General features: G+C 45.2%; 1 protein-coding gene across 2 annotated transcripts in view; it reads right to left on the reverse strand.

The window, feature by feature from the left end:
* Positions 1-4534: 4534 nt before the first annotated feature.
* LOC144132671 (Na(+)/dicarboxylate cotransporter 3-like) overlaps positions 4535-25998 on the reverse strand; it is a 49265-nt gene continuing 27801 nt past the window's right edge. The window contains exons 8-14 of one of the 2 annotated variants that reach the window (XM_077665260.1): positions 25584-25661; positions 23555-23659; positions 18657-18837; positions 15471-15632; positions 14736-14873; positions 13603-13802; positions 4535-4553 (exon numbers count right to left, since the gene is read on the reverse strand). In XM_077665260.1, coding sequence (XP_077521386.1) covers positions 13641-13802; positions 14736-14873; positions 15471-15632; positions 18657-18837; positions 23555-23659; positions 25584-25661 — 826 coding nt within the window. In that variant the 3' untranslated portion in view covers positions 4535-4553; positions 13603-13640. Of the gene's footprint in view, positions 4554-13138; positions 13803-14735; positions 14874-15470; positions 15633-18656; positions 18838-23554; positions 23660-25583; positions 25662-25998 lie in introns of those variants that run through there. The other variant, XM_077665259.1, reaches the window with a different exon arrangement.

A 25998-nucleotide genomic window follows, 5' to 3' on the forward strand; every position in this document is an offset into this window, starting at 1 on the left:
CAGCTTTCATCCGTGCGCAGTGAATCCAGAACACCGCTATCGCTTTGCGCTTCCACAAAAGTCGCCAATCACCGATATCGCCGATCTTTGCCTGAAGCCTGACCTTGAAACCCTTGCCTCGAATCCTAGCCACGTGCTGACGCGAATACGTCGCATATGGCGAAATATAGCTCAATGGGCTGTAATTTTTATTGAAATGCAGCGCCGTAAAAAACTATTCCCAACAAAGCTTTCTGTTCATACGTAATGCTGTCTCGATTATGTATATTGAACGGTCAGCATTAAGGTTATGAAACACAAACGTGTTTCAAAGCAAAACTTCTTTAATGTGACGAAATCGTAACAATGGAACTGAATAATCAAACGTCATTCATATTAATAATTTACCAGACTGCTTAGTTATTGCTAGTGTAGACCAATTCCGAGATTCTGGTTTTTCGCTCTTTGGCAATAAACGAATACTTCATTGCAATCTACATATATATGTCAGGAAATTCTGACTTAAGGTGAATGTACGGAATATTTACAAAGATTTTATACTTGAGATGGGTAAAACAGTAACGGTCCATGTACGATAGCCCTGGATGAGGTTTCCCCCACAGTGGGTGCTTTTGTCAACTGCAGGTGCAGGTGCATACATACGTACGGGTACCAGGCTTCTTCACTGGTGTCGGGATATTCCTCGGTGGAACGGCGGTTGCTTTCCTCAGCCAGTTCAGCGGCGGACGGCGTCTGCTTGAACGGGTGAGTGTTCTTCACCACGGTTGGCGAGCAGAAGCTAGTGAACTGCCTGTGCAGGGCGGCGAGACGAAAAGTAGAGGCGGTGTAACTGCCACACGGATGGCAGGCTCTTTGTTTGGTTTTATTTTGCCTCTATTGGGTTTAACGTCTCAAAGCGACTTAGGCTATGGGGGACGCCGTAGTGGAGGGCTCCGGAAATTTCGACCACCTAGGGTTCTTTAACGTGCACTGACATCGCATAGTACACGGGCCTCTAGAATTTCGCCTCCAGCGAAATTCGACCACCGCGGCAGGAATCGTACCCGCGTCTTTCGGGTCAGCAACCGAGTGCCATAACCACTGAGCCACCGCGGCGGGCGGCAGGCTCTTTGTAGTACTTATGATAGCACCAGATGCGCTGATACAAGCAACCCCTTCTGTAAGTCCTGCCACGTTGGAAAACCTTCGTTTAATGAAGGACTCGCAAACAGAGGGGGGGGGGGGGTGCTCAAACATTTACGAAGGTATTACTCGTTGTGGCTTAGCGGCTTCGGCTTTCAGATGCTGAGCCAAAAGTTGCGGTATCGAATCCATGGCGGCCGGCTTTGACAGAGGCTATATGCGAAATCTCGCGTGTGCTGTGGGACGCCGATGCACGTTAAAAAACCCCCGGGGGACGGAATTAATTCGTAGCTCTCCACTGCACTGTCTCTAATGTTTCTGTGCAGCGTTGGGCCGTAGCATACCATACCATACACCCTGGCGAGCCATGCCATACCATGAAATAAACTACCATGCCATGTCATACCATATCTTACCATACCATACCACATCATATCATATATCATACCGTGCCATACCGTACCATACCACTTTTTCTCAACTCCTATGGGAAGAGAGAAGGCTCCAGACGAACATGTAGACTGTAGAGTTAAATTTGTGTTAGAATTCAGGGCGAATACATAGGATGGGTGCTTTATATACTGCCACGTGTTGGAAGCACATAATTCTCGGTCAAACCACTGTCTTTTCACTTAAGACTTGAATGGGGCATTTGTTTTTACTTGAGGGCCCCCCAACTCAGGTTCTCTAGAGCTCAGTTCAGGAAGGCCGATATTGCTTGCACTTCCCGGGATTCTTCTCGGCGGGCTTGGTCAAGCGAGGTGGACCCACCAGAGAACAGGTTAGATTCTCTTCATTCTTACGATCACAGCCCACATATTCAGAGGCTGGTTCGCACGTAGAAAAACATCTAAGCACATGCCAAAACGATCATCTGTATCGACCAACACCGATCTGTGACGTAAGCAAGATGTGGTGGCGCTGCTGTCCCAGAATGGGACGACGGGGGTCAAACTCTGTCATTGGTCGCTCAGATATACCCGCGGGTTTCATGCGTCTGTGGAAAGGGACCCAGCCATTACGTGGTTGGCTACCGTACCTCACCATTGGCTCCCTTTAGCTCCGATAAGCAGCCAATGGGGACGTGCATCGCAGCACTCTGTCAACAGCAGCAACCGGACCCGCCCGCTGGCTGCCATTGGTTGCGATATGCAGCCAATGGTGAGGTCCTGTCGCCAGCCACGCAATGGCCGGGTCGCTTTCCACAGGTGCATGAAAGCCGAGAGTATATCTGAGTGACCAATGACAGAGAACTAAATGGACGCGAAAGGGACAATGTAAAATGGACAGCATATAGATTGCGGCCTCTACTACCTTTGCATCGACCAGAATTTACGGGACAGTCACGCCATTTTCCCAGCTCCGACATTGCTCTTGACACAGCAACCAATGAAGGAAGGACTTGGTGCGTACACTTGCCCGACGTACTGAAGCCGTTTGCAGGTTCTCGGTTGCTCCTTCACGATGTTCATGCGTGGGAGTGGTTGGAGAGAGAAGGCGCCTCGGATCAGTGAGCGCCAAGACTGAGAGACGAGCCATTCCATCACCCTCCGGCTAGACGGACCCTGTATGCCACTTCTGTTATCGCTTTTTCTTGTGTTTTTGCGCCATTAAAAGAAGCTGAGTGCGAGTATATAATTCCTGGATGGGATTTTAAGTATGGAACTGTAAATGGAGGGGATCCAATCGAAACACATGCCATGTTGACTTATATGCTTCGTGTCACCTTTTTCTGTATACTGCTTAGGAAATAATTACTGCGGGCGAGTATTTTTAAAGCACAACTTGGTGCTCATTCTTTTGCTGTATCCTGTGTCATAACCAAATATTTTTTTTATTTTCAACGCTAGTATTAAACTCAGATAACCCTCCAGTCTGTCACTGCATGTTTAGTCATTTATCCGTACCTAGTAGCAGTCACATATTACAAGCATTCTAAGCGGCCGAAATTAGTTGGTCAGGAAACAAACGCCAGCTATTGATATTCTAGTCGAAATCAAGTAGAAGAAATGGGCACGGGCAGGGCATGCGCTGCGAAGGCAATGTACATACCCCAGCTATTCTGGACAAATGCATTTTTCAACGGGAGAGTTTATGAACGCAATTTTTTCATATATTGTAACGTTTCAGTGGAACAATCAATATATCTGCTGATCTTCCATCAGTAGGCTTGCATTTTTTTTCTATTCACGTTTTTGATATCGTCAAACGCGTTCCTGATTGGTTTTCTATGGCAGTCTTAACTACTTGATGTGAGCGATGGAAACTCTCTAAAAAAAGATTTTGCTACATATCGGGAGATTTGACCATTACTTTCAAGGTTTACATAACACTAGCTCGAATATTCTAATATTCAAAATTTTTGATCAAGAATGCTGGACGCGAGTGTGGCGGACTGGATTACAAGAGAAAGCAAGCGCAGTAGGAGGGTAGCAGAAGGACAGGTGGTTTGATGAGAGTAAGACTGCGGGCGTAAGGTGGCCGCAGCTGGCACAGGTCAGGTTTAATTGAACAGATAATCCTTTCTCCTGCAGTCGGTGTGGTTGGGCTGATCAGAATTATGATGAGATTAGTGCATTCCACTCGTTGTGGACGACAGTTATTATATTCATACTGCGACTTGCACGGTTTAGTAAGCAGACCACTTAATGTACTATTAAAGGCGCTTGAAGCTCCGGCTGACTAACACCCGTGCCACTTAGGGCGAGACTCTGGTGCTTGGCAGTGCTACGTCCGAGCATATCGCATGAAGGATTTGCTTCTGGAGTGCACTAAGTCTCAACTACTGCTATTATTCGCGAGTTCACTTGATGCCACTAACTTTAAGAGCAAGCCAGCAGAAGGCCAGCGGAACTGCAAACACATGACTAGACCAATGGCCTTGCATTCCGTTGTCTGTCCTCTAGCTAAGATATTTCTACACTGTTCAAGAGCTCAGCTACAGCTTTTGCGGAGACTGTTTATATTTGCACAGCAACAATCACGATGTGCTCAGCCGGTCTAGTGTTCTACGATGCAGCGTCTGATCATGAAGCTTTTTAACAAGGCGAAGTTAACGTCGCTGACCATTTCGAAAGTGAACAAAATGGAGGTTTCCGGTTCCATGCGCAAAATTGGTTGGCGGTAAGGATGCGGCGCGAAAAAGAGACCTTTTATAACCTTCAGCGTTAATCGTAATCCAAAACTTGAATTCCTGTATGGAAAGGTTTGGAGGAATGTCGAATGCTATGTAAGCCACCTTTTTCCATGGCAGCCTTTTCGTGAACTATGGATCCTATGCATTCCGAAACATCAATTTTGCTTACTTTTTATTTGGTGAGTCAACCAAAGCTTCACCTGGCTTGAGTCACGATTTAAATCTTTATTTTGTCTGCGCAGAACCGGCACATCTGACGACAGCCATAAGCATGGTACAAGTTGCATTGGTGGTGCTGAAAGAGAAGGACAAGATTGGCGTCAAGTAAGTGTCATTGCTTCCCAGGGAAGAAGACCCAACTGTTGAACGTTTGCATCTCTGGCTGCTGCTCTCAGCACCCTTTTTGTCTGATCAAACGGCGTATTTCTTCAATTCGCACATGCAGGCACAGTGCCATGACTATTGTTGCCTTGGAGCAGACTTAACCTAGTGTTTCTTGCCTCCGAAAGAATCGCACATGATTAATGCCGTTTTTAGCATTATTTTTGTTGAATTTTATGTTCTTTTCTGACACTTCGCGTTAAGCCTGACTATCCGAGTGATCCGCCTATCGTCAAAAATAACAGCATAATTCCCTGACAAGCTTACTTGTTTTAGTAAGGCTCGCCACCCCTAACTTAGTGACGACGCTTGAAAAACGAATTTAGCTTAACAGATCTAACTGAAATCTCCTCCCTGAAATTTTTACATAGAAAACAATGTACTGTATCCGAATCTAGTGTTTAGCGGTCGTGATCTTGCGAATTTATTGAATGTGTCTAATCAGTGGCTCCAAGCATTGTGGGTATAGATATCCAACCAATGGATCCTTAACACTGAAAAATGATATGAATGATTCGCGCTAGAAATAAGGCACTTAATGTTAATGAAAAATTAATCTTTCAGCATGAACATGCTAATATAGCTCATATGCCAACTCTTGGGATATTGTTTTTGGTGGAATTTAAGCTTCTCAACTCCTTCTGAGATCTCTCAACCGCGCACAAATATTTATGAAATCCTCCGTTTTACTGGAGAGGTAGAATTTGTTTTGCCAGATTGCTTCAAACGGCAAGAGTATTGCACGACGATTTTCTACCGCTCACACTACTGCAGTCCAATATGGGGCAGCACAGGCAAGTGTAATCGAGAAAAATTATATATATTGGGAAAGAATTGTATCACATTGGCAGCGTATCGCGATATGACGAAATATTGCTATTGATCTCAAATTTCAAAAAATCATCGCTCATTACAAGTTTCTTTAGAAAGAGTCTACCTTCGTATACGGCGTGTTCAAAATTAGGCTCTACTGATTTTTTTTTCTTAAATGTGAAACGCTATACGCTAATGCTGTCTTTGCACGTTGGTAATGAGGCCAGGCGGACACAAATTTGGTGTCCCCATTAATTCAATATTTAACAAAAATTCATCAATTCACTTTTTATGGCCTGAAGTTAGCGTGCAAGTTTATATCGAGAACTTGGAGGCAGTTGCTTTCGAGAGCTATTCCATTTTGTACAATTTTAGTAACGTGGCTGTGTCCTGAGATGTGGAGGTCTAAAATTTCGTCTCAGTTCGTGTAATTACGGATGCGAGACAGTGGCTCTCAGAGTGTAGCACCTCCCTCGTGTGACGCAGCCGTTGCGTATGGCACTCCACCCTGCAAGAGTGTACGGCGAGCGGCATCGCGTCTTTCTACCGGCTGTACAAGCGACCGTTTAAAGAAACAGCTCTCCCTTATCGCCGACTCAACAGTGATTCATCGGTTTCGGTCGCCAAGAAGGAAAACGCTGGCCCCGAGCGAAGTCATCCGCGCGAATAAGAGGCGGTAATGCAAGAACTACTAACCGGAAGGTTTTATTATACCTGCCAAAGTCAAAACTGGTTTACTTCACTAGGAATTTACGAATTTGCACTTGCACACGACTGGTTGATATGCAGTTATAGTTTGTTCGTAACACTGGAAGAAAGGATCATGGTAGAGCCGCCATAACTACGTGACATGTGGTAGAGTTATTAGGCCGCAAAAAAAAAAGAAACTGAATGAATGTTTCTGAATAAAATGCATGAATAAAGGGAGTGTGTTGTATTGCATTCCGAGGCAATTTACATCGAAATGACCCTATAGAATTTGCAAGGACAGCAGTACAAATGCATATCACTGCTGTATAGGTGCAGTGGTGTACGGTGGTCTAATTCTGAGCTCTCCGATAACTGATCTATTCGGTTAACTTCGCTGGCCTCATTTAGCGCAACCGTGGACCAGCACACAAATCTGACAACAATGCAACAGCGGAGGCTAGTTGGTTTATTTCAGTCACACGTTGTATTTAAGGAACAATACATAAACAGAAGGTGAAACGACGAGAAAGACGGCGGAAGAGTGAAAACACGGTAGAATAACCAGTAGCTAGTTCGCGCATACCTGTCTTTCTCCTCGTCTTCCTTTTACCTCGTTTTATCTTGAGCTTAAGTGGTCTTGCTTAAACACAGCGTGTGCCTCTGAATCCCTAAATCTGAACTCATTTTAATTTGATTCCGATCATTGATGCTGTACTGATCATTGACGATGTATTGATGCTCGCATTGATTCAGGCCATTCAGGCCGCTAGCAGTGCGAATGCAGGAGGCTGATCTAAGAAGAAAGCCAGTGGGAAGAAAATACATGCAATAGAAGGGAACCGCACGGTGATAACGCTCAAGGTCCCCTTTTGCGTGCGTTTTGTGTGCAATATAACGCACTCTTAAAGTTATCGCTTTTGTGACGGCCCAACAGTAGCCATAAACGTTTCCTTCTGTTTCTGTGCTTTACTTTCAAATAAAAATACAAACTACCGACTATTCTTAAGGAACGTACTTGCGAGTAATGCGAAATCATTGAAATTTTATTCGAATTCCATTCTGTTTTGTTTTAATTCTATTCCAATTATATTCTCATTATTTTCTATTACTTTGTAGCTGGTGCGCTTGTAAGTACAAGTACTGACTTTTACTGCTTAACGATTTGTCTTTTCCCACCTCTGTTGAGGTCCCACCATTTCGGCCAATCTCGTGTTTTGTGTTGACGCCGATTTTTCGTGTCGATGAGCGATCCAATGTTTTCGCATTAATCACCGTCAGGATAACAGAACCCATCGACTAAGCTTTTGAATTTCACTCAGCCTTCTTGTAAAAACTGCGTCAGAGCTCTCTAATTCGAACAGGCCTAAAGTGACCATCTAGAAATCGCATCAAACTTTACGGTTTCTTTGCCGGTTTGTTGTCTTTTCTGCTACGTTAGCATGAACTGAAATCAATCACAGCAAATGAAATTTATTTTCTAGCAACCGGATGGTGGCCTGGGCTGGAAGCTTACAAGCAGCTTGACAAAGGCCCCGGAAATCAAAACATGGTATGGAAGCAGCAAACAGAAACGAAATAGCAATTCATGAACAGTACAGAAGTAGACATAAAAAAAAAAACTTATATACAACGCATACATGAGTGTAACTAAGCAGAAATAAGATAACAAAGGGTTTATGAATAATAAACGCAATAGATACTGTTCAGTAATGTGAAAACAGTTCGTAAAGACATGGATAATAACTGAGGTAATTACAGATGCAAGGATAGAGATTAAATTTGCACAAAGCAAGTTCTCGATTGGAAGCCGCATATTTTCACCTTCAGGAAGTCGCATATCTTCAAGTCTGACCTGCATACGTGGATGCTTTCATGTTGTAGAGGCGGCGTCCTTAGCCTTGGAGTTGTAATCGATGGAACCTCCTTCATAGGTAGAGTCCAGCGATGAGGCTTCCACCTGGCTCTCGTGAGAAATGCGCAGTGCGCCATGACCAAGCCCGTACCCGATGCTTTTGCGGACTCTGACTAACAACCTTTAACAACCTGATTAACAACCTTTCCACAGATACGTTATCTCTTTCTCAATGGGTGACTACAGTAGCAGGGCAACTGCTAGATATATTTGGTAGTAACTGTAGACATGCCTTCGTGGCTCCTCGAGGTTCCTGCGGCTACGCCCTGTACCATCCACACCTCCCTTCTCCTGAAACCCACACCAGCGGGCCGTATCTACACCCTCCAGACGCATTGTCCCTCGAGGTCCTCGCCATTGCGCATGCCCTCCAGTCATTTGCCCTCCTTCCCTCTCTCCAAGAGTACACAGTCTATTCAGACTCACAAGCCGCTATACACCACATACAGAAACGCACCCTGACCCCTTCTCTCCAACAGGAGGTCGAGCGAGCGGTCTCCGCACTGCAGCCTTCCATCGTTTTCCTCCGCTGGGTCCCTGGGCATTCAGGGATTGACGGCAATGAGCTGGCCCATCAGCTCGCCCGCGACACACTTTTCCGGGCACCGTTGATCCCCTGGCCCAAGCCCTCGGAGGACGGTGGGAGGCTCACCCTTCGCCGCACCATAAAAGAGGTCTACCTTGAGCTCAGCCTCGACAAACGCCTTTACCCTCCTCCTCATCCATCACTCACGGTGCCGGAGTCTCGCCTTCTTCGGCACATTCAGATGAATGCAGTTATCACCCCGTCCCGCCTCTTCCTCTATCGCTATCGATCGGACCCTTCCTGTCCCAACTGCCCCTGCATCTATGCGGACCTGGCCCATTGCCTCTTCTATTGCCCGGCTGCTCAGCAGTCGGGTTCCTTCCCCCCACCCTTTCTATCCATCACCACCTGGCTCGACTGGCTTGGCGCTGAAGGGGAAGAAGAACAGCGGCTTCTGGTCGCCCAGGCGGTCGACATGCTCGGCCTATAAATTATGGTCGAATAAAAGTCTTTACTACTACTACTACTACTACTAAACCATGGTTACATGGTTACGCGATGTCTGCATGACTGCTAAGCTTTTTACTGAGTCAAATGCTTTCTCGTAATCTGGGAGGCTATATAGCTGTCTAGTAAATTCTACAAATTTTTCTCTCACCTGACTAATTGCATAAAGATGGCATATTGTTGAGCAGTCTTCCCGAAAACCGGTGTGGTCCTTTGGATAGCTGAAGTATAACGTTCCTCTAATTCGATTAGCGATTGCCTTAGTGAGTGAAGGTAGGTATGTTTATTTACATGGGTGCTTGTAGTCCTAAACGCTTTAGTAAAAGCGTTGTAGGCAACAGACAGTAAGCTGATCGGACTCTAATTCTCCAAGCCCTTGCCATCACCTTTCTTATGGATTGCGATTACGTTAGCGTTCTTCCAAGGTTGCGGTAAGCTTTAGGTCCTGATGCATTGCATATGTAGAGTGGCAGGTTTTTCTTGCTCTATCTCCCCAGTAACCTTTAAAAGATTAGCAGGTACTTGACCTTCACCTGCGGCTTTTCCCCTTAGCATTAATTTTAAGGTTTTCTTTACTTATTACTTCGCTACCGGCTAATTCACACTTCTGCCGTCGTCATTAGTGTCCTGATCGTATCGGCTACTGTACAGATATGTGCAACATTTCTCGGCTACTTTAACTGCATTATGAACAGTACTAATGACATCTTAGTAGTGAGTGCGTGTGTCTGATTTTTGCCCATGCCTAGTTGCCTCTCGGCCGCTTTTAGGCAACCCTCGTTTTTTAAAGCTTAGACGATCGTGTCCGTGTTATTAATATCCTTATATTTTTACCCTACATTAAATGGTTAGGTTTCACTCTTCTACCAGCGCTAGCCGATGAGCGGGATTCCAGGGTATTATGCCTTAGCAGTTCTCAATAGTGACTTTCGTCCTGAGAGAGCTTCCCTGTTTCTTGTCTTCTTTTCGAGCTACCATACATCCACTATCGCATTATCTATATATAACACGAAAGCTACAGCGGAATGAACAGAAGATGGACTGCTTTTCACAGTCCCTTACAATGTGCACATCTGGACTTTCCTCGGTGCGTATGGTTCCTCACATGTTTAATGCCCCTTTGCTTAAACGCGAGGATTTGAATTCTGTAGAAATAAATGCATACATTCTGAATACGACTCGTGTCCGTTGGAGGCGATATATCCTCATGGAGGTTCTTAGACCGCTCAAACTGCTTTTAGATCGATGATAACGCTTCTTGGGCGGTGGGGTTTTCGGTGCATGTCATCGAATCCTTGATGCTTCGGTTTTGAGCTGCACTGGAATGTTACCGATAAAAGTATATTTTCTCTCCAATGCAATAATGAGAAAAAGTAATAGCAAAGGAAAGCTTTGAATTCTTTTTTCAATCTCTTCCATGAAATAGTTTTTTTTTTCACGTTTGTGATCAGGTGATGCGAAGGTACGACCACCTCGATCTCCCTCCTCCACCTTTCTTTATTCGTTATTGGCTCGGGTGGAGTACTGGGTAGACAAGTGCGCGGTGCTCGGCGCGGGAAGGGGGGGGGGGGGGGGAGGGGGGCATTGTAATTGCTTGATTCATCAGAAGGAAGGAAAGGAATAGAAAAATCGAATAGAACTGAAGTACAGTGCTTTCACTGTATCGGCCCGGGTGTGTGTGTGTGCGCGCCTTCATTAAAAGCCTCATCGGGAGGAAAATATGTCGTTTGTCATAAACTTCGCCCATTGGCTAGTGGGTAGTGAAGTCATCAGAACAAGTAGTTCCTATTGACTGGAGCAAAGTGACGTCACCTGAGTGGTTTGTTTCCGTTCGCTAGAGAGAAATGACGTAATTTCTGGTAAATGCACCAACAGCGTTTAATTCCATCGCACTGCCAACAAGTAAGGCAATTAGGTGTCCCTCTGAATTTTTTGCTTACCTGCACTGGCTGGTGTGCTATAACTTTTCTTCACTGACATGCTTAATGCTACAGAAGCGTGTTGCCGAACGCAGTGCCGCAGAAGCCCGAACAATGAACGTGTTCCTTATACAGACCGTCCAGGCTGGTTTTGGACGCAGGCGCATTAGCTCACAACAATGGCTTTCTCATTGCTTCCACAGGTTAGAGCTGGGCTGCTCTTTTACTCTTGTGAGGTTCGCACTGTTGTCACGAGATAAGAGCTTTGGCGAAAATTTTCCTATCAGGTAGATAGCACAAAAGTAATCTTACTTACGTTGCCGAGATAATTGTGCAGGTATGTTTTTCTTGCACTTCGCTTATTCAGTACGTGCAGGAGTGCATCCACCGCTCAGTCAGCTTGTGCCATACACAGAACACTGACTTATTGACGATTCCATAGAAGGATCACTTCTAATTTTTTTTTTAATTTTGAAAACGTTTAGCAAAATATTGTTTTCTTGGGAAATATGATAACCTTTCTTTCCCGAAATTAACTAAATCCAGACATCGAAGGAAAGCCAAATTATACGGTGTTGGAAAGTCAATATATGCATATTCCTTTTGGAAAATTGTGACAAGCAAAGGTGCCACGCAACGCCTAGAAAATCTAACCCAAAATCCCATATCAAATCGAAAATGAGCCAGGTACTGGTTTTGTACTGATCACAGTAAGCCAAATACACTCGTCAGAGCTTTATTTGTCATGTTTAACTTCGTACTTCTAACTGCTTCTAACATAGTTTTTTTTATTTCTTGTCCAGAGATACCTTAGGGTAGACTGTGTAGGATATGAGGAGATCGGCGGAAGATGTGAACCCAGAAGACGGCATTAACGAAGAGATCAATAGCCACGTCCGCGAGGAAGCAGGGATGCGCTTTACGACGTTTAAGTTTAAAGTGTTTATTTGGGCAAGTTGGTATTGTCTTCCTAAATTCATCATAACTAGCGAAATGACAGGCGCAGACAGGGAACGACCGGACTAGGGTTTCTCCTTTTGTATCCGCTGTGCGTCTACCATTTCTCAAGTAATCATGAAACTAGGATGCTAAAATTAAGTAGAATAAATGCTAGACCCCATCCATTCTAAGTAGTTTACTTTTCTGCTGCTGAAGAGTGAACTCAAGAAAAGAAGGTTGTCACGTCAGGTATTATGAGAGAAGCCTGCTATTCACATTTAGTTGCTTGTGTTGCTCATGTATCACAGTGCCCCTGATTGCGCACAATAAATGTTTGAATTGTTTTCCTCATAAATTATCATTATAATCATTTTTATGCATCATTTTCATAAACGGAGAAAAAATTAATGATGTAGAAAAAAAAAGTCTTCGGAACAAGACAGAGTCAAAAATAGAGTTTCACATTGAAAAGAGCCAAATTCAAAGTTGGCACGCTGATACTGACCAGGTTATTTGCATAACTTTTTAGCACATGGTGAGTATATACAGTTTCTATAACTGACATCTAAAATATATATCGCAGTCTGGATAGCGTTACGGTTCAAGCGCATAAAAAACTGTCGCCTTTTTGTTAGTTCCTGTGCAGGGCAATTTGACATTAAAGGAAAAAACTCCTCACATTAAAAATATTATGGTATAAATTTTCCACTTAAAGAACTTGTACGCTCGTCTTGTGTAGAGAAAGTGAGAGAAAGGAATTTAATGAAAGGAAAGGTCTGAGATAACGGTCCCGGCACTTATCCTTTCATGGCAGCCATGCTGCACTCTAAACAGAAAGGAGTAAGAAAGGAGTAAGCTACCCTCTAGCCCATTCCCTTTTAAAGAAGGGAGGCTGCTAGAGGACAGCTTACTTTCTTTTTACACCCATATAGGCATATTCGTATTTAGAGTGGGGAAACCCTTTATTGTAAGAACGTTCGCAGCACCTGTCACGATTTTTGAACAAAGACCGCTGCGCAGAATTAGTGTCCTTTAGTGCGTGTGGTCATTTTAATGTGAGTACCATTTAATGTGCGTTCCTTCTTGTTCGCAGCTTTGTTTTGACCGATGTCGTGTGTGATGACGGTTCGTGGGCACCTTGACACAGAGCAACACCCATTATTCATTAAGAAATTCACAATGACAAAAATTGTAATGTCCCACCAGGGGCGTTTCGTTAGCTATAACTTTATTAGCACCAACAATTTTGATTTCAGTAAAACCATACATGCTTGATAAATACCGACTTCGTCTATACGCATAAAAAAAACGATTTGAACTTGCGTGCCGATCTTTGAGAAATGAGTGACTGTTGCCAAAAATTGGCGGTGGTTTAGCTCTGGTTAAACCTGGAGTGACGCGATAGCTACAGCTGGCCGAGTGGAACTTGGTCACGTGACCAACCGCGTGATGAACCACGTGATCAGCTACGGCGCCGTGCCGCCGGCAGCTGCTCCGCACCACGTGACCAATTACGTGGCAGCGTGGCGGCGCAGCCACAGGGCGGCAGCGCAGCCACGGGAGCGCACCCGCCGCCACGCTGAAGGCTCAAAATGCTACTGTAATGTAGCTATCACTACAAAAACCAAAAATATCAGAGCTCAGCGCGATGTCTCACATTTGCACACGCACATCTTACGAGGCTTTCTGAAATGGCTAGCTGAGGTCTGGAATGACGGTAGTGTTGAGATCCTCCATGATCACAGGTGCCGCCCACTTCGCCTCTTGAAACATGCCAAATATCGGGTCTCCGAGTACGCACGTCACCACAACGGTGACAAACATGGTGATGGTCTTAACCAGGGCTCCTGGAACGACCTGCAAGGTAAACAGGTTGTCACACATGGCAGTGACGCTCTCGTTTTTTGTAAGAAACATTCAGAGCAGCTTTATGTTATGCGGTTTTTTACACGTTTCCTGCACAATCAATAGAGTTGAAATGCAGAAAAGACAGTCAAATTTCAGACAATAATTGTGCGATAACGATTCAGCTAATAGGAAAGAAAACGAAGAGATCGGTTTTGACGTGGCTGTATGTGTGCGCGTGGCTTGCGCTACAAAGATGAGCTGCAATAGAGGCCATGACGCAGGACCATAAGACCTGCCTTCTCTCAATACTCCGCCTTACAAACTCTGTTCTGTGACGTTCTGCTGTCAATGATGAAGTAGCTGGCTTGTCCTCCAATAGCGTTTTGATGCAGGATAAACGCAAAAACACCGGTGTCTGTATTTCCGCGAGCATAATTGCATAAGAAAGAATGAAAAGTTAATGAAAATCACGCAGTGAACACCTGTGACGCATGCTATTTGCAAGTACTTAATCTAATTCTAGGAAATAGGTTCTGGTTGGTTTAGTTGTTACATCTCTGAATACGAAAGCGCTAGCGAAAAAGCAAGATGAACACACAGGAAACTAAGACATGGACTTACCGCTTGGGCACTTTAAACTTAAATGCTTTTCTTGCGATCGTCAAATATACTTGGACCGGTGGGACGGGGAGGAGGTGAACGCCAAAAAGGAGTGCAGCGATGCGTTGTGTGTTAAACTTTCTACGTTGTTGGTTCATTAGTACAGAGCCATATTGTACTAAGAGTGGCTGAGAGAAAAAATGCGCTATTCGAATGCAATCTTCTTCCTGGCGCTTTAGAAGAGGCAAAACTTCTGCTTGATAACGCGATGCAAACTGTTGAAAGCGGTTCACGCTTGAACAGAAAGGCCGTCTCCGTTCATGTGTTCCCAAGTGCCCATACCATCTCCATCAAGGTCAGTCGGCCGTGCTCGTAGACCATGGCATTGGCTGGCGTGCCAACGGGCAGCAGGAAAGCGTAGTTGCTGGCGAGGGTCGTTGGGATCAGCAGCAGCAGTGGGCTTATGTTAAGGTCCTGAGCCTGAAAAACGGAAATGAAAGTTTATTGTACGAGATTTCAGCGTTTGCACTTACTAGCGGCGTGACCTCGTCTTGGTTCCCTTTGCAATATAGCGTTGTACGTAATCCTCGTATTTATAACAATTAATGAAGTCTTTCACATCAAATTTATATATAAACAACCGTCGTTGCGGTGCAGGCGTTCTCTCTGTTCTTCATTATTTTTGCGTACAGTTAAATACAATATACAACATCTCGGTGCTGCTTGGAGCACAGAATAAAAAACACAAAAAAGATCGACTAAAGTTCGTACTTCAACAGATGGCAAAGGCAATGAATGATAAGAGTATAGATGAGTTCGTTTATTTGTTTTATGTACCATATACATCCTGCGCTTCATTCACACCCCTTATATCTACTGGTGCACTGACCCGAGTAGGTCTTGCTCTGTTTTAAGTGAATCAAGCTAGCAAAGGAATACACGGCAGCCCTGCGCGGAGGTAAGTTCATTTAGCACTTGCCTGGCTGGTGACCCAATTCAGTTTCCCGCTGTTACTCTCTTGCTGATCAAGCGCTATTGGCAGGGGTGTATTTATTAGCACAACACTTGACATCTCACCAAATTAGCGAAAACAGGCAGGAGAATGACGCAGGCTGCAGAGTTGCTGACGAGCTCCGACAAGAAAGAAGAGACGATGCTGAGGCATATCATAAGCGGGATAGGAGGCAGGTGACCCAAGCTCGCGAGTTCCTGGCCTAGGAGTTGGGACAGCCCAGACACCTGCGCATTCATGGGAAAGAAAAAAAATACTTTTTGTAGCATATACGCCCCCGGAGACTACGCCAAGATAATCAGTTCTTGGATCGTTTGCCAAACACAGCCGACATGTGATTTTATCAGTGCAGAGGGTCCTGCCAGGGAGTGCGGCTCAATTTGATCATTTTACCATATTGTTTGGAATTTTAGAATGGCAAGTTTTCTCAATGGCGTGTTGAGCGCTAGATCTTCGCTAGAAATGCCCGTGTTTCGTCCCTCCCGAATGACCTAATAATTAGTCTTCCCACATTCTCGTATCGCTCTTACAACCACCATAACAATAAACAATTTGCAGCTACATTCATACGCACTGCATTCGGTACAAGTTCTACAGTACACACTCGTTATCTTGAAGTGCTATCTTGACCACACTTGAAGCATGGTCCGCAATTCTCATACCTCTCTCACAAGGTGAGTTTGAAATGGATATTGAATCGAGAGCCTTCGAGATTCTCGATCGCGATTGAGATTCTCGAAGACATTCTGCCGCTGAATAACGGCCTGAGGGGCGAGTTGGTGCATGATGACATGAACGGCGGGGCAAACAAGAACACTAACATGAAAGAGACACCACATGCGCACACTACATACTGTTTATTGCGCCAATATGCCACCTTTCCTCGCAATAAACAGTTGGTAGTGTCCGCATGTGGTGTCTTTTTCATGTTAGTGTCCTTGTTTGCGCCGCCGTTTATTCCTTTTGCCTCTGTTACACGGGAAACTCGATCGCTGCCAAAATGTTTCCTTATATCACACTAAGGTGGTATGGCGCCACCGTCGACGTCAGTAATTTGACAGGCATGCAATAAATCAGCCGACAACTTTAACCTGAAAATAATTAGAACACGAAATGTTTATTTGATACAGTAATAATATTAACCCTTGAAATTAATTTTGATGTTGTGAGCAAGCTGTAGTAGCACTCATGCTCTTTTGAGTAAGCTGTAGGGTGCTGGTTGCTTTAGTAACGCTCGGAAGAATGATATGAAGCTTGCTGCAGTGTTCTGCAGGCAGAGCTATGTCTTTCGTGCATAATAGAACGTAAATTTCGAAGTGAGATAATTCTGCGATTTCGGTGCTCTGATTTTATAATTTTTTTTTGCGCATTGCTGCGGGCCCCACGCGTCTCAGAATGCACGCTGCCGCCGCTCAACGGTTTTCCAAATTTCGATAGAGTTCCACACTGCCCCGCTCCCTCGATAGACTATTGTCTCAGTGACCACTGGAGCAGCTTATGTACCAGTATTCAGGTGTTCGATTCATACAAAGGTTACCTTGAAAAAGTTATTGTCTTCAGAGAGGTCACAATGTTCACGAAGAAGTTGGACCCGCCCCAGTAGTTACAAAAAAAAAGAAAAGAAATCAGCAGGCGACCATAGAATCTTCGCAAGCAGTCATGGTGTATATTTAATTTGTACATTATTCGTTTTGCCATTGCATGTTTCAGTTTTATTCCGCCGCAACCTTTTTTTTCACTCCTGAGTGCACTTCTGAAGAGTGGAAGTGGTTGGTGGGTGCAACATCCCGAGTCTGAAAGTGGCGGGTGGACGTTCGTAGTTGGGAGCTGCGTTTTAGAGCGAAAGCGCTACTCCTCGATCGATTGCGATGTGTATGAGACAATGACCTTCAATGCCTCACAATGTCAAACCGAACATAACAGCGTGGTTGTATGACCCAAGGTATGGTAGTATGACCACGTGACCAAATGCCTACGACTATTGGGTACCTGACCTTGACATTTGATTTGAAATAGTGGAGACCATGCTTCATGGTGCTTTCGCTCGTATAACTAGGCTCAAGCCACGTTGAACCCCAGCCATTTTTATACCCGTGAGAGTTGAGTGTCTGGATGTGGACTCACCACCAGAGGGCGGTGCGGTTGGCTAGGGATGCTGGGGAGTGGAGGATTATGACACGCACACACACGTGCGCACACACACACACATATTAGGTTTTTCATCGAAAGATGAATGTACTGCTCACGTAATAAAGGTTATCTCCCGTGTCTTGCTGCAAATGGTGGCCTAATGTAATTAGGCCGTACACCTGCATCTAAGGCGCTCGCGTTATGTGCAAAATGCGTACCAAGCAATACGAGAGTAGGCAACTTTTCACTGGTATTCGATAACGCTTAGTGCATGTAACCCGGACTGGAAATTAGATGGAGAGTGTGGCGGTAATGGACAGCTGAATGATCTATGAAAAAGAACACTTTAGATAATAAGAAGGCATGCTTCAACGAAGAGAATGATGGTCGTGAGATTCCAGGCTCACTATACCGTTGCAGAAACAACTAAGAAACAAAGCAAATGTCACTTGCGCTGGTAACATCGAGTAGCGTTATGCTCACAATACTCCTGCAGACAAAAAACAAAAACAAAGTATACTTCAAACAATCAGATGGTTTTTGTGGACACGGTCCCATAGGAGTATAGGATGGCAGAAGGAAGGACAGTTTAATCCTCCTTAAAATCCCGAAGTCAGTACGAAAGTACAGACGGCGAAAATGTAAGGACTAGCGTTTGTTCCTCCGGCTAACCGTCTAATATTACGAGACGTACTAGGTGCTATTAGGCGTCTTTCACAAAAGCAGGAGGCTAGTTGCGCCTTAATGATAAATGCAACCTTCAGCGCACCATTTCATGCTGCGTCACGCGTCCAGTAACATAGTTCCGAGAATCCTTGTGTTACAGAAGCTCGCTTCAAGGGATGTATGCTGACAACCCTTGTCGACAATTGCCGAACTGTTTTTAATAATAAAGCGTCATATGAATGCCCAGTGTACTTCTTTCTCATGCGGTGAAAAAATACTTTTAGATTATTTTGCGAGGCCGCTGTTTAGACAACGGCCATTTGATTCACCTTGAAGGCGAATCTTTTCGTGCTGAAAACATTTCTACGCTTTGAATAAGAGTATTAAAAGCGGTTATGAAGAAATGTTAAAAGCGCGTTGTGTAGAGCTCACTGGAAAAATAGTATCCTCCTCACCCTCATCCCTTCAGCTACAGCAAAACCACAGCCGATGAGCAACATGACGCTCCACTGCAGCCTGGCCTGCACTTTTTGCCAGGACAGCAAGGAAGGGCTCTTGGCGCCCTCCCAGGGCTTAGCTGGGATCATGAAGAGTAGGATCACAGGTATCATGACTGCCGTGGCATCCTTGGGCCGTCTGCGGTTGGAAAAAAGACCGTTGACGTTTGTAGCACGCACGCACACACACACACACGCCTATATATATATATATATATATATATATATATATATATATATATATATATATATATATATAAGCACACGCTATCCGAAAGAATTCGTAAAATTTGTGGGGCAGAACTGGGGAGATAAATACGTTCTCCCCCATTTAACCTCGGCTGACACACAAAGTTCAAAACCGCCCTGACTCCACCCCGTGATCGCGTATGCTACCTAGCGCACGCCAAAAACGGCGGGCCTTGCTCTGAGGGAACAAAGGTACGACACATTGGCTGACACAAACAGGCATTTATTGCTACAGAGACAATAACGCCAACTAGCAACAAGATACGCTAATGAATCAAGGTCGTCCGACTCACCAGCAAGGTTACGAGCGCATGTTCGCCCGCGCTAAGGCAAGGGATATACTCCGAGGCCGGACAGGACGAGATACGGGAGCCAGTCTTCCCGCCGCTTCCTCGCCCCGCTGGCAAAGGGAAAGAGCGGAGCTGCGAGCGACACGTCCGCTCGTGCCGACGATCCCAGCCGAACCTGCTCATGCCCTCTCCCGCGCGTGGCTGCAAGCAGTCTCTCGCGCTGCGACGCTGGCGCCCTCTCTTGCTAGTTGGTGTAACTGACAAGGGAATGTGTTTCTCCTCGAGGCGAGGCAGCTGCTGCACGGTGCCTCGCGGGAAAGCAAACACAGAGGACTGCAGGGCAGGTCCCCACAAATTGCGAGCTTTTATTATCAAACATTCCCTCCTTTATGGGATTGACCTGGTCCGAGAGATATATCGACATATCGCCAACGGATGCTTAAAGTATAAAAGTATAAAACACCAATATTTACACAAACAGTCGCGTTCTCTTTGCTTTCTTCTTTCGCTGCGCAGTGAAATTACGGAGCATCATATCCAGACAGAACGACTGAGGACCACATGGCGCAGTTGCAAAATCATGCGGACTCGAGCGGGGAAAACTGAAACCGCTGAACGAGATGATGCGCACGGACTGGCGAAACTAAAATGCTTCCACGCCTTGGAATCTGAAGGTCCTTGGTTCAAATACCCGTACCTTCGGAAGAAGTTTGATTTTTCGTTAGTGTAAACGCCACTGTCTTATAGTCTACTGCTGACGTCATGGGAGAGGTTAGTGACGTCACTGGGGGTTTTCGGACTACTGCTCCTTGTCAACGCCATCCGGTTTCCGTACCGATGAGCCATATAATGCTTTCGCATTAATTTTTTTCTGATGGAGAACTGCGCTGAAATCTGCATGCAAACTACGGGTCTCCGGCACACGATGATGAGGCTATACTTCTACACCCTCAACGCGTTATGTAAAATGAGACAAGGCTTAAAAACGCTCTTCTGAAACACCGACGATGAAATTAACAAGTTGAGTAAGGTAGACTGCTGGAACATGTGGCGCACGTCTTGCCTTTAAAGGGCCGAGCGGAAGCAAGATATGTAGATGAGTGTGTGTTGGTCTTTTGCCCCTTTTGTACTAGGCCACCATGTCTTAATTGTTTCTTCATTACGAGCCAGCTCACGCTTAATCATTGTGATTAGAAACTTACCACCATACTGTGATTGTGTTACAACTTGTCGATACGTAGGCATCCAGCCTTGCTGCAACACCACTCTTAAATAAAGACATACTAAGTTTGCCGTCCCGGTTAGCTCAGTTGATACAGAGCGACTGATCCAGTGAAGCGGTGGCCTCGGATTCGAACCCCGGACCAGCACGAATTTTTCTTTAACTGCGAAGTTTATTAGAAAGCTGTATAGCTTTCCTTTGTATCCGTATGGCTGCGTTCGGGTGGATACCAGTGAGTAATTACTTCCTTATTAAAGACTTAATGTTCTACCCGACCTGCATTAGAACCTATACGATAACCTCCGGGCTCCCGTTCTTAAACACTACGGAAGCGCTTAGCACTTCATTTTGGAATATAACTTCCACGCCGCCCCGAAACTGCCGCCAGGCATTCTCTCGCACATTGGCTCCCCACTCTGGCCTTGTTTTCACGCCTACAGGCTAGGTGTCTGTTCGGTTGATAGACCCCTGACATCTTCGGCCTGCCCCAGCACGCTGCAGAACTGAAAAGTGCTCCGGGCGCTATATCTACAGCAATTATAAGTACGTTTATGTATTTGATGACGTGTGGACACCTCAATTGCGCTTTGAAAAAATGACCAGATTGCACTTTTCTGCTTAAGAGCACAAAAAATAGCCTTTCCCTGACTTCTTTCTCCGTTTAAAAAAATTGAAAATTGGTTTTTGGGGAATGGAAATGGCGCAGTATCTGTCGCATATATCGGCAGACACCTGCACCGCGCCGTAAAAGAAGGGATAAAGGAGCGGGTAAAAGAAGAACGGAAGAAAGAGGTGCCGCAGTGGATGGCTCCGGAATAATTTCGACCACCTGGGGATCTTTAACGTGCACTGGCAACGCACAGCATACTGGCGGCGCCTTAGGGTTTCGCCTCCATCTAAACGCATCCGCCGCGGTCGGGTTCGAACCCGGGAACTCGGGATCAGTAGCCAAGCGCCCTAACCTCTGAGCCACCGCGGCGGGTGTTCTTTCTTCCTTCATTTTTCATTTTACGCGGCAGCGTATACAATTCGTACGGTCGCAAAGCCGTTGGCGCCGTAGTAGTAGTAGTCGGCACCACGCGTCGGAAATATTCCTCCCCTTACGGCGAGGTTTGGATGTCCACCGAGATATCGGAGACGGGCGTCATTTCTTTTGCTTAAGTTGGCCAACGGTCAAGGCGTCGCGCCGAACGGGCGGTTGCGTTCCGTGGACTTCCTGGCAGCGATGCAACACACATTCGAGTCCCACTCTTAAAGGAGAAGGTTAAGCGTCCTGCAATTTTTCTTTCATTTAAATTATTTCTCTTTATTTATTTTTACCTTTTCATTTGTATTTTATTTCATATACGTTGCTTAAGAACTGCTTCTTTATCAACTTTTACATTTCTGTTTTATTTACTACACAACTTATGATTGAGAGTTCGTGCGGACAACTTCCGTAAACAACTTTCCTCCACGACACTCATGAGCCACGAAAGGCTTTCGCCTTAATATGTGGCGGGGGTGACAGAGATGCGCGCTATATGCGTTGGTGTTGACAGCGTTGTAGCACAAACGCGACACTGGGTGCTCGAAACCGACCGCTGCGGCAGCGTTTCGATGGAGGGGAAACCCAAAGGAGCCCATGTGCTGTGCGATATCAGTGCGCGTTAAAGATCCCCAGATGGTCGAAATTATTCCGGAGTCCTCCACTATGGCACCTCTTTCTTCCTTTCTTCTCTCAGTCCGTCCTTTATCCCTTTCGTTACGGCGCGGTTCAGGTGTCCGCCGAGACGTGAGAAAGATACTGCGCCATTTTCTTCCCCCAAAACCAATTTAATTTAATTTAACTTCCAGCCTCATATATTAAATCAACCTGTTTGAAATTCAACTCTAGTAAAAGCTGGGAGGGAAAGCGCTAAGGCGCCCTTGTGCCTACGGCGCAGTTCAGGTGTCCAGCGATATATGAGACAGATACTGCGTCAGTTCATTTCCCCTAAAACTAATTAATAATAAAGTAAAAGCTGGGAATAGAAAGGATTATAGAATAACTTGTAAGTATCAAATTGGGAAGGTTTTTGAGCTTGTTATCAGGGGTGCGTTTTTTTTTCTCCAGAAAGCTGTTAAGCAAGGAGAAAATACAAAGGTCGGAGCTCTCGTGCTTAGCGATAGCAGTACCGGCAAGAGTGCATGTCATGAAGAATTATAAGAGCATCATACCTATATAAAATGACATATGGGCGTCTATGAAAAAAGCTGTATCCACCTATGGCCTTCGTCTATACGCACCAAAAGTGGTGCTTATTGCCATTTATTGAAAAATCTACGCCACTGGAGCTACAGCTTCGGAACCATACACATGTTTAGCTGTTTATGGAAAAGGATATCCGCCTGAAACTAGAGCTATAGAAGGAAAGGTTTATAACTATTTGGGCCAATTACCTATAGCCGGCCATAGGACATTTTTGTATGGGATGTCATTCGGCTGAAATAGTGACAGAACAGTGAAGAAAATGGTCTCGCCAAAGTTCTAATTTCATATTAGCTTCACATAATAAACTCAGTCGCAGCTATTTCCGATAGCATTAACGTATCTGAAAATGCCCGAAAAAAGGCACCTTTGTTGAACTTAAGCAGGGTGATGGAAGTGGGACTACTGCTTCAGCATCACACACAGTATTCCGCGTTCGAAATCGTGCTCACCTCTCGAGAGCAGCTAGTCGTTTTGCAGTGCATGGCGATTTATCGAGCGCATTTCCTGATTCACCCAATTAATTCAAGAGTATATGCACCACTGATAAAATATATGTGTGGGTATAATCTTCGTTTTTTCACTGTAGACCTTGCCAAAATGCGCTCTCTGAGCGAAGCCATATTGTCCGCTGTTTTGTTGCGTGCACCTAGCACCCGCAGAGTGGAAGCGGCTGCCAATCCATCTTGCAACAGCCCAGAGAGGATGTGTTGCGGCATCTCCCTCGCTCAATATAAAGGTCCATAGTAGAGCATACTTTCTGACGACACCTCAATCAGTCGCCAGCTGATCAATTAAGTATCGGTTGAAGAAGTTAATTATATATTTCTGAGTAATTAACTAAACTGCTGGCATGGTTACCCACACGGTGTCGAAGTAGGTTGCCCATCCTTTCGCGAACATAGGGTCCCGGAAGAGCCACAGGAAGACTAGAAGGGTGAATAGGAGCAGGACAGCGACTTCGTGGAACCTGCGCCAGCAATGTGGAATAGTTAGTGTCATCTCTTCGAACTTAAAATAACTTTAAAGATCGAAGAAGCATCTTACATCAAAAGTGCATCGCAACGATCGCAGAAAATGCTTTGAATCGGAAGCCCCAATACGACCCCTCTCCGAAACCCACGACACAAAAATGCATAAAGAAGTGTAGCGCAGAAAAAAAAAATTGAATCATATGAAATTTTTAGAATACCGAATCGAATATAATTCAGATAGATTCATTGAAAGAATCACATAGCGCCGATTAACATTATTTTGGTTTAGCAAACCCAGCTCCTCTACCTGATTCCGTGAGTCAATAGATCACAGCTCAGGCTTCTATCACCTGCCTGAATAAAGGAGTAGCTTTCATCTATGCGCATGGCATGACGGAGACCAGAATTTTTGTGTTTTTGCTGCTGTAGCCATGACGCCATGAGTTGCAGTGCCAGTTTTCGCTCGCACGCCGCAGGTAACGAACACTCTCCAGAAGTATCGAATTTTTCTAGAAATATCTTATTCCTATTTGGACTCAGCTATTCTGCCAAAGTCCCGGGGTACATTTCGATCCCTAAACATAATTGACACTTACTGCCGACAAAGGACGCATATTTCATCCCAAACAACAATAACTTGATGGAGTTAATAACCGAAGGAGACTTTTAAACGTGGCACCGGAGGCCTTGAGGTTGGCAATTAGAGAAGATTGAAACCTCGGTTAAAATCTTGGTAATACAGGAACGTCGCTTGTTTTGAAGAGGGAATATCTTTGCCAACCGATACTGTTCCGTATATTTGAGTGATGAAAATCCAACCCAAGCCTTGGGCAGCACACCTTTCCCATAAGGGTGTGCACTAGAGGACAGCTTACTTCTGTTCAGTACCTTACAAGGTATTCCGCGTTTACAGTGTGTAGGACGAAGGCACAAAAAAAAACGCGGTCATTTAATATCGGAATTAAAGAACACTTGAAAAGCACCGTTAAGATTAAAAGCATAACATTATGTGGAACAGAATGAAAATTCAAAATCCGAACTATACGCGAAGAATGAAAACTTAACGATTAAAAACTATCTTATGCATAGCTTTCACGTGCATCATGGGCGCCATGATGGCGCTCCTAGCATGACTTCTACAGCACACACCGTAGCAGCTAGTTAAAGGCGGATTAGAGAAAGGGGTGAACTTTCACCGTGGTCCACACGCACGGCAGTCGCTATGACGTCGATAACAAGTCATCCATAGACAAGCAAACACGCCGAATTTGCAAATTCCGAGTCATCTTTAAATAGAGCACGCTCGAGAACACTGATCATCCTGATCCCGACGACTGTCGATTAGACGTGTCGCTATCACGGCCGACAAGCTTTCTTTGTTTAACGTAACAAGTTCTCCCAATAAAAACTACGCTCTTCATTGTGTTTGCAGGTCGGCTTTCTTCAGTGCCGAGACCACTACGTGGAAAGAGACGCCTTTAGCATACCGTGTACCGTTGTACTATTGTACCGTCACCGTGACATGAGTAACGGCAGCCGGCGTGTGGACAGTCCGCACGCGCAGATCGCGTTGAGGGCACTAGATGGCGCCAAGTACCCGGCAGTTGCACGCAAGCCTCGCCTGCTGCATCGGGACCAATCAGCGCGTGCGCACTGGCGGTGGGCGGGCTCCCGGAATTCTGGTAACGGTAACACTGTACACGGTAGGCTAAAGGTGCCTAATACTGAACTGCTCCGGATGCGTACGATGTGAAGTTGGAACAAGCGCGGTTTGCAAAAAATCGGGGGCACAGAAAAACTTAGACAGAAAAAGAAAACTACAATAGGCCTATTCGAATTGATATGAGATGACACAACCATATTTTACTGTACTGTCGATCAGTACTTGACATGCTCTTGTGATTGTTAGTATAAACTTACTTAACTGGCCCAAGAGCGGTGTAATTCCGGCGAACCGCTGCCATGGCGTAGGAACTGCTTTCTTTCCCAAGGTTCGGACTGTAAAATAAGGGACACTAAATTGTGAGCAAAAGTGAAACGAATGATATGTTCTTACATATACAGCAACGTTCGAACACCGTAGCGAGAAACTAAAGAGCAAATTTGTGGGCTGGGCTCATGAGAAATCAAATAATAGCAAAAGACAAAGATTTCTTTTCTTATCTTTTGGAGAGCGATGCTGGGAAAAAAAATTGAAATACTAGAAAATTGTTAACCGTACATTTGAGCGCTGAATAACAATGCCTCTGCCCACAAGAGCGCTTGTAAAGCGTTGCGTAAGCTGCTGGAGTTACCGCTGCGTTCATAATCGTGGTAGAAATGGTTCCAATTTTTT

This window comes from Amblyomma americanum, chromosome 5 (genome assembly GCF_052857255.1).
Source record: "Amblyomma americanum isolate KBUSLIRL-KWMA chromosome 5, ASM5285725v1, whole genome shotgun sequence".
Lineage (NCBI taxonomy): Eukaryota > Metazoa > Arthropoda > Arachnida > Ixodida > Ixodidae > Amblyomma > Amblyomma americanum.